The sequence below is a fragment of the Fusarium odoratissimum genome, assembly GCF_000260195.1.
Source record: "Fusarium odoratissimum NRRL 54006 unplaced genomic scaffold supercont1.138, whole genome shotgun sequence".
NCBI classification, from domain to species: Eukaryota; Fungi; Ascomycota; class Sordariomycetes; order Hypocreales; family Nectriaceae; genus Fusarium; species Fusarium odoratissimum.
In genome coordinates, this window is record NW_022158828.1 from 1 (window position 1) to 8,762 (window position 8,762).

At 47.8% G+C, this 8,762-nt stretch overlaps 5 protein-coding genes across 5 annotated transcripts; 2 read left to right on the top strand and 3 right to left on the bottom strand.

Annotated features, from left to right (window-relative positions):
* Nucleotides 1-77: 77 nt before the first annotated feature.
* FOIG_16728 (uncharacterized protein) lies at nucleotides 78-470 on the top strand (the record flags this gene model as incomplete). Its single annotated transcript, XM_031218203.1, has 1 exon — nucleotides 78-470. One exon carries the CDS (start codon nucleotides 78-80, stop codon nucleotides 468-470), a length of 393 nt encoding a protein of 130 aa, XP_031052079.1.
* Nucleotides 471-1,116: 646 nt separating this feature from the next.
* FOIG_16729 (uncharacterized protein) lies at nucleotides 1,117-2,012 on the bottom strand (the record flags this gene model as incomplete). The annotated part of the gene is made up of 3 exons (XM_031218204.1): nucleotides 1,117-1,716; nucleotides 1,760-1,881; nucleotides 1,979-2,012. 3 exons carry the CDS (start codon nucleotides 2,010-2,012, stop codon nucleotides 1,117-1,119), a joined length of 756 nt encoding a protein of 251 aa, XP_031052080.1.
* Nucleotides 2,013-2,405: 393 nt separating this feature from the next.
* FOIG_16730 (uncharacterized protein) lies at nucleotides 2,406-2,873 on the bottom strand (the record flags this gene model as incomplete). The annotated part of the gene is made up of 1 exon (XM_031218205.1): nucleotides 2,406-2,873. One exon carries the CDS (start codon nucleotides 2,871-2,873, stop codon nucleotides 2,406-2,408), a length of 468 nt encoding a protein of 155 aa, XP_031052081.1.
* A 494-nt stretch (nucleotides 2,874-3,367) lies between these two features.
* On the bottom strand, nucleotides 3,368-4,198 carry FOIG_16731 (uncharacterized protein; the record flags this gene model as incomplete). The annotated part of the gene is made up of 1 exon (XM_031218206.1): nucleotides 3,368-4,198. The coding sequence occupies one exon, from the start codon at nucleotides 4,196-4,198 to the stop codon at nucleotides 3,368-3,370; it is 831 nt and encodes a 276-aa protein (XP_031052082.1).
* Nucleotides 4,199-6,615: 2,417 nt separating this feature from the next.
* FOIG_16732 (uncharacterized protein) lies at nucleotides 6,616-8,059 on the top strand (the record flags this gene model as incomplete). Its single annotated transcript, XM_031218207.1, has 4 exons — nucleotides 6,616-6,635; nucleotides 6,684-6,895; nucleotides 6,942-7,600; nucleotides 7,649-8,059. The coding sequence occupies 4 exons, from the start codon at nucleotides 6,616-6,618 to the stop codon at nucleotides 8,057-8,059; spliced, it is 1,302 nt and encodes a 433-aa protein (XP_031052083.1).
* Between the last annotated feature and the right edge of the window lie 703 nt (nucleotides 8,060-8,762).

An 8,762-nucleotide genomic window follows, 5' to 3' on the forward strand; every position in this document is an offset into this window, starting at 1 on the left:
AGACAGGAAAGTGTGAGCATGTGCTGAAGGGCCATAGCCGCCCGGCCAACTTGGTGGTGTTCTCACACGACTCGTCGATGGTGGCATCGGCGTCTTGGGATAGGACGGTACGGATCTGGAATACGTCAATGGGGGAGTGTAATGACGTCCTTCCGTCAGATTCTGGCACGGACGTGCTTTCCTTTACGCCCGATGACGGGGGTATTATCACTAGCAATGGTGTATCTAGTTTTACTGACAATTGCATGTCTCCCGAGAACCCTCCCATGCCACCACCACCTTCGGTGGTCCCGGCGCTTGGCTTGCGGGACAAGATCTGGGTGACGTCGACAGGACAAGATTTACTTTGGCTACCTGCCGAATGTCGTGGTGGAACAGCAGCGGTTTCAGCAGGTACATTTGCGATAGGTTGCCGATCCGGAAGGGTTGTAGTATTGGGTTTCTCTGCCGCTGAAATAGCAAAATTGTAATGTAGTAATGAATCTAGTAACTCATGCCTACAGCAGACACTTGTATATTTACATCGAAACGACGCTTATGCGTAAAGCTAAGTCGTTATTTTGCATGGAGTCTCGGACTTGATAAGAGCCATGATTTCAATTGCATCTTCGAGACCACCCACGTAGGCAATCAGTTCAGTGTTTATGGATATCCGTGGCACGATATTCCTTGGGACTTTCCGGCAATTGGGTCGAAATGACCACTAAGCATGGCGGCCACTATTGGGCCTATATAATGTAATCAATGACCCTAACCGCACCGGGGGCAGTATAGGTATGCTCTGCCCTCTGCTGTGGCGCCGTCTATGGAATGAATTTATTACGTCCGGGAGAACGAATCTCATAGGACCAGTGGCTACGCTAAACTGTTTACACTCCCCCGGTGCCATCCAGACCACCTAAAAAGCCCCACTCCTTTTCCTCACATCGTTTCCGTTCTAGCCTCATTTGGCTCTATTTGACAGGCCCGCTTGAAGGCCAACTTATTCTCCAAGTGTTCAGCATCCTATCTTCAGCAGCTGAAGCATGGTCTGTCAACTCGAGGCTGTTTGTTGTTAGTAGTTAGCTGTTGTATCAATGATTAGTTCTGTCTCCTTTTCCCTTCCCAGTTTGTTTCTCAGTTCAGTCTTCCCGTCGCCATTGCAAATCTAACTGCCGCTCGTACCGCCTCTAGGTTGGGTGCCCATTTTGGTCCATCCGACGCTGCCTTTCCTCCTAGAAAGAAGGAAAGGCGTCCCATCATGCTTTGCCCAATCTGTCGCATCATTTGACGCTCCGTCTCCCATCTCGCACACCAGAAGAGGAAATGCTCCATCGTCTCTGGCGCACGTCCACATTCACACATGTCCGACTCTGCGGCCCTTATCTTGCTGAGATAACTGTTGATCCTCGCCATGCTTGTGCGGAGCTGCGACAGCAGAGAACAAAAGCGCAGTAACATATCGGTCGCAAGGTCTTGGGAGTGGTCTTCTTTACTGTCCAAAGACCAAGCGAAAGTTGACTCGGCATCAAATAGGTCACCTGTATCCGCAATTACCCTGTTCTGACTTTGATCTTCTATCTCGTCGTATCTTTCATCATCTCCACATTCCTTTTCATCGCTATCATCGTCATCATCTTGGATCTCGTCCTCACCCTCATCCTCGTACTCCCCTTCATCCTCATCGTGCCCTTCACCCTTATCAACAGCAGTGTCTGAGTCAATATGTTCCGCAGACTACCATATGTCATTCACTCAGAGCTCCCGTAAGACTCTAAACTGATGTTTTTTCAACCCATGTCCTGTAATCTTCCGTATAGTCGTCGGCAATAACCGGAATAGTCGAAGCCAGAAGCAGACGAAGCGCTTCAGTTCTTTCCGGTAGATTTTCTCGGAAGATGACTTTGCAACCAATTCGAGGGCATCTTGTAAGGGCGGTCTGGGAATCTGCCGCGCAGCCACCTTCTCAAGCAGACATCCGTCTTCCGGACTGTCTCACCGCATTGATCCAGGAGACGATCAAGTTCGGCCATTATTGATACCAGCTTACGCTCGTCACGAGCCAAACTGACGATGGCTTCTCTTTCAACAACACCGAGAGGTAAGGCCTGGTTAGCCGCGCTGTAAGGTAGCTCCGTAAGGTGAACTAGAATATCACGATGCGCGTCTCTGAATGTTGTTTCCCAGCCTGTGCGCCGCAACCAGTTGGTCTATAAGGCAGAAGAAGCTGGTGTCTCTTTACCACTGCACCTTTGACCACCACTTTGCTAATTGCCCAAACGGGCATGCTCCTCAGTAAATGACTTCTGAGAAAAGAACTTAATGGGATCAGGACTGGCCTGCAGAAGAATGCTGTTGGGTACAGACCCGCTGTTGAAGTCGTTGTCAGTGCTGACGAGCCATGACCTTCGAGCGCTATTCGCTGTCTAGCTCTGGAAGAGAACTCCTTGCTGGGTATGGTCTCGCAGCCAGTGCTGTCGGCTGTTTTTTCTGGCTGTTCGCTTCAACTTGTCGCGATGTTCGGCCCTCAGGTGATCCGCCAGAACATTCCAGCTAGCACAATGGAGACCACAGCGTTTACATGAAGAGCCTTCTTGTACTGGAAGGTACGGATGGCGTCGTGATCCATTTGGCCTGGGGACCAAGGTGTCTGGATCTGGGAGGTTTAATGAGGATAGGAGGGGCTTGAGGCTATGCCGAGCAGATCTGGCAATGCCGTGCTTTTTGCCCGGATGCTCCGATGTTCGTTTAGGACTCAAAGCAAAACCGCATTTAGTACATATAATAGCGGCTTCCGGCAAATTGTAATAAAGGCTAAGCCTTTCGAGCTTCTGCAGCTTTGCTGGAGGTAAAGTGGGGCGACTTTGTTGCCTATGAATAGAAGACCTGGCCATTATGACTAAGCATATATAAATATAAAACTTATGAATTAATGTAGAGTCAGCCTTCGGCTGAATTAGACAGGATGGAATGGCGGAGATACATTAGATACGATAAAGCATGTGAGATTCAGTAGAAGATGGTAATGAATGTTGTTTTTTTAGGTCCGAAGTAGTCAAGTTGAACACGACAAGGGGCAGCCGACGGAAACGCGACGCGTTTCGTGTTTTAGGTTTTCTAATTTCACGAGTGCGGTACAAGAAACGCAGTGCGTTTCTATCGGGGAAATATGGGGCGAAAACGCTAGACGATGATTGGTCAAAAACAGGAAACGCGATGCGTTTCGGTTGATAATTCTTGAGTAGGATGCTGTTACAGAGCTAAACAAAATGCCTTATTCTTATTATTCTCTTATCCATAAGTTAGGCCTAAATAAATATCTCATCAACACTACCTACGCCATCTCGGAAGACGGCGGGCTCCTTATTTGTAGTATCTGTTCTCCTCTCTACATTGGATAGTAATCCTGGATAGGCGTCAATCCGACCTTGTCACCGTCCCGGAGTGCGTAAAATGCCCTAAGACTTTCCACATCACTCTGCTGAACTTCTGGCGGCTCACTCCTATACGTCATGACTGACTTGTCATTCCGATCCCCCAGTTGTACTGCCTCAAACCCCTCCCTAGCCTTGCCCGTCTCGGGATCAATATCCAGCGCGAACTCATGCCTCAGCCCTAGCACATGACCTAACTCGTGCATAAATACCTTCCACATATTCTCCTTCCACTTAGGCATAGCAAATGCTAAGTTATACACCAGCAAATTGCTCAAGTCGTTAGGGTTAGGAAAGAATGCTGACGCCAACGCACCGCCCTGGCTCCCGCCATGCCATAGTGCAAATGTTGCATCCGCCAGGTTAGTAACCCATTCAAAGGTCACTCCTATAGAGAGCTCATTCCACTTTTGGCAGGCCATGTTAAGTTGCTGCGCGGCGTATTCGGCATCAGCAGAGGTTTTGAAGCCTTCCTTCATGGCGACCCATTTGATGACGGAGCCGGGCGCCCAGCGAGGACATGCGTGCTTGAGGCCGAGCATGATGCTAGCGACATTTTTATCATTGGTGTTGCGCAAGGCTTTAGGGATGGGGCTTTCAGTAGTGCAGCAGGGGATGAAGTCATCATCACCGGGGGTGGAAGGGGCAACGGGGATAGTGGGTTGGATGTCAGGAGTGGGAGAAACCGTGTCGAGGGTGTGCTCGCCAACGACAGAGACGATTTGATCGATGACGGTTTCTTTGGTGGAGGGCTCAGAGGCAGAATTGGTGGTGATGTCTGCCATGTTGGGCGGTGTCGAGATGCAATGATGGTCAAGGAGGCGAAGAAGATGAACAAGATCGAAGAGATGGTGTCTAGAGGAGTATTTGGAGTAGGTTTGATGAAGGAAACTTGTGGGTTTTATGTTACGGAAATGCACTTGTACGAGTCACTGGCCTGTATCCAGCGATTCTTGACAAAGCTTAGGTTGAGCTAGTGTTGGTACACAAACGGAATTTTGTAGCTGCATCTTCAGCTAGCCACCGGTATAGTCAGTGTGGGATATATTGTTCCCACTAAAACAATATAATCACATATAGTGTAGCGAGTCTCCACTTACTCACCAACTACGGAGCTCCTCACCCAGCAAATTATGTTACTGAGCGATGTGCATTGCGGGGTTGCAAGACATATCAGACCAAAAACAGGGAACATGCTCAATGCCAAGTAATGGACGGAGGTCTAGGTCCCAGCCCGCACCAGCCTAGAGCGAGGAAGTCCTTAAGGAGCACCGTCTGCATGAAACCATCTCTACGAGGCTGAAGATCCTTGCACCAACTCTTGAGCTCCGCCAATTGTGATCGTGATTTCAGATTCGGCTTAAACAGGGGATCTGAAAGTTGTGCTGTATCTGTTCGCCAAGGCGACTGTGGCTAGCTGGAAGTAGGGTTTCACAGTTAGATTAGTTCTCATGATCAATATTATCACATACGTCGACCGGTGGCCCTACTTTCGATTTAACTCAAGTGATGCGGGCGTCAGAATTGGTATGAATGCCAAACGCATTCTTCGAAAAACCTCTCAATCACTATGTACACAGACAGTATAGATGTCATGAAATTAGCAGAGTATCCACTACGGCATTCAAGTAGAATGTACATGTTAAAGTCTTGAAATGAGACAACCCCACACAGCCTACAAGAGATGCCTATCTTTGATTGAAGCTGCAGATATGAGTGGGAAGCTGGGTGATGAGACGCCGACTAACTTATTCACAGTCAAGATGAATCGGCCTCCTACCGACACTTTTCAGAGATGGTCAGCAGTTCCGCTCTTTCAAATCGACCGACTTGGACGGCATCTAGAATCTTGACTTTTTAGCGGCATGATGCATCACGGCGAATTGGAGGCCGATAGGTGATTCAGGTTCAGCGCACAACCCGCTGCTCTTGGCTTCATTCCTCACCGGTTGAAGAGAAGCTGTTGTCTCCAACTGAATGGAAAAAGAAAAGAGACAAGTCATATTGTGTTAAAGTTGGGTTAGGTGCTGTACTTCGGCCAGCTGAGCTGAAACATTCTGGCTTATTGGACTACAATCTATTAAAGAGCTTTAGCGCTGAATGTGATAATAATAATAACCTGCAAATAGTGGTCTCACAATATACAGTTCCTTGCAGGGAATCTGGATTTAGTAGCTTATATCTCTACTATTAGATAGTTATAGATAGATCTATACTTGGTGTCAATATCTATTTAGAACTTATTCTTTAAACATTTATTAGCAGTATAATAGGTAAATCTCAGAAGTACCTAAAGATATTTGGTTATCAGTCACTTAGAAACTAAAAAGAGGCAGGCTGATCAGGTTTGTGTGAGCTGATAAAACGCACAGGAATGTGACAAATTATGCATGATGGCTAGTGAAAGAATTGGACAGGCCTCTAGTTAACGCAAGGAGCTAATGAAAACTCTATTCACAACAATGTAACGAACTATACATTTCGCGTCAGCTCACTCGAGGATCAGTCCATTTGAACATTTATGGGATGCATTGCATAGCTAAATGATAAACCAGAAACATTCGCGGTGTGATGCAACGCTAATAACATCACTGTCACACAGCCATGGCACCAGGTCTCACCCCGCACTGCTGCAGAGGCTGTAGGCGGCAAAGAAACGAACGAATCGGATCGAAGCGGCTGAGGTAAAAGCGTGGGAAATGCGATGCGCTGATCTCCGCTGGCCATACCACCACAGCCAGCCACTATCAAGACCGTGCTCAGTTGGGAAATACCCAATGCGGGTTCCAGGGGCTCCTGTCTTGGGGCCCTCGTGCCTCTTCAGCCAGCCATCTAGTCAGCCACATGGTGTGATTTTTGATAGGGAACCAAGTCGGTAGCGACCTCTCAGCCTCCATCACAATCTGGACCAATCCAAGTAGAGGATGAAAGCAGACAGGTCCATCATGGGGGTGTCAATCACCAATGTCCTGTTATCTTTGTTACACAGCAACACCCTGACAAGAAATCACCGGGGAATATCGAGGCTGGCTGATGTATTGGGAACACATATCCCAAAGTTTAGCCAGGTTGATTTCTTCTTGGTAATGCAAAAAAAGATAAATAGACAACCATCATCGCCCCAGAGCTGCCATTAGAAAAGCCTTCCAAACCACTTCTGCATCGTATCGCCAAACTCCTCAATAACTTGAACACTGCAACCATGTCCGCACCTCAGGAACTGTAGGTTTTTAGTCCACGACACCATCCGTTGTATTGACAGCCGAACAGCCATGAGCCTACGGGACATGAATATGACCATGTCAACGACCCCAATGCGCCTATCAACCTTCAGGCGGCACTAGAGGAGCTTGAGCCACCTCATGGCCATAGTGACTTCTCGCAACTGGTTGCAATTCCGATTTCGGGGGATGAGGTTGAAGCAGCTTCCAAGCCCGACTATGTCTTATGGAAACTGGAGAAGGCCAAGAAGCCTCGCAGCGGTAAGTGTCTAAGCTACCCAACGAAACCCTTCTAATGAGGATGCAGGCTTGGGTTTCGAGTTTGCTGAGCATAGCTATCTCGGGGACTCGCTCACGCTGGCCTGGGACGACGGCCAGTCGTATGTTGCCAAGAACAAGCCTTTCAAGCTACCCAACGGTCTCGAGGTGACGTACGGCCAGATAAATGGCCTGGCTGGCGATTTTTACGGCACTGTCGACCCCATCAGCGACGGTCGTGACTTGGAAGATCAGCGTAAGCGCTTTGAGAGAGCGTGGTACTGGCTTGCCAAGGACGATACGCGCAACCCACGGGAGGCGCAAGATATCTTAAAAGTGCTCTCGGTCGAGGTCAAGAGGGTGCAGGACGCCATCGACAAGGGCGAAGACCCGTCCAAGGTCTATCCTGACATTCCCGGCGTGAACTTGGAGTTGCAGCGGCTCACCATTGACCGCCCTCCGGAATGCCCCAGCTACATAGTGCTAGCCAAGATCAACTGGGACCATTTTGGCCAGGATGCGCGTACAGCGTATAACGCTTGCCACTCGGCCGCTCTCAAGGTAGCAGTGCAGGGAGATTTGCAGCTTGCCTACGCCATGAATGCCTTCGGCGATCACTTTCTGCAAGATTCGTTTGCGGCTGGGCATATGCGTACCCCGCGACGCAAGCTGCACGACAAGACTGGAGCTGCCGATCTCTGCGCCAAGGTACTTCTTTCAGCCCCTGTATCAAATGCCCTTACTAACCTCTTCCAGTACATGCATGACGAGGACAACGCAATTGGTCTGTCTGTTCGTAGCCCGGTCGGTCTTGAGTGGCATTCACTCGGAGACAAGCGCCTTCTGGATAGAGATGGTATCAGGAATAAGAACGAAGCATGGAACGCAGTGCGTGCCTCTGCTGACGAAGTCTATAACGCTTGGAAGACAAAGACAGAGCCTCCCCCGCAAGAGTACGCGGCTTGGAAATATGCACCCATCCTCAGTGAGGTCAAGAGTATTGTGGCGCCGCTATTCAGGGAGGATGGCCAGCGGAGAGCGGACATCAGAAAGAGATGCCAGGCAAAGTACACCAACAATTATTGGTATTGGTCGACGGCAGCCGACTGTAAGGCAAGCGGGCTGTGGGAGTACCCTATTCTGCCGACGCCAGACTGCCATAAATAAGGTCTGGTACCTATTCTTAGGGGACAACATATCAGCACTTAGTTTGAACCCAAATACACACCAGTTGTCAGAAATCTATATTTCTTGCAGGATAGAGACTTGACATTACATAACAGTTCAATGGCTGCGTTGCTGTAAGCTTCTATTACACGTAATACCCATTAGACGTAACCCATCATCGCTGTTGAGGCTGAAATTTCAATGCTTCTTCAGCGCAAATTTGCCCTGTGATTTTTGTCGTCTCTAGATTAAGTTAACGCAACCGCTATCTCAGCGGAACCCCTGTCCTGGGATATCGGAATGCGGGCGAGACACTTACTCGTCGCTCCAGGTTCATCTTCCCTGAGGGTTAAAGCAGAATATCCTAGATACAAATTTCATCACTGTTATTATAACATTATAATATTATCTATTATGGCTAATAAGTCAAAAGTATACTGCACTAAGAAGCTACAACCGTCAAGTTAGCATTTCTCTGAAGATGTTAAAAATATAATTAATAGGTATATTTAGCGAGATATAAAATTTATAAAAGATATTTTGATTATTACTTTATTATAAAATAAAGTCTATTATAATACTAATTAATAAGAAAAAAAGATATAATAAACAACTTTCGAGAAATAAAAGATATATAATAATTAAAGTTAAATAACTATACTAACTATTATAAGTCTATTTAATAGTCTATCAAATCAGTATA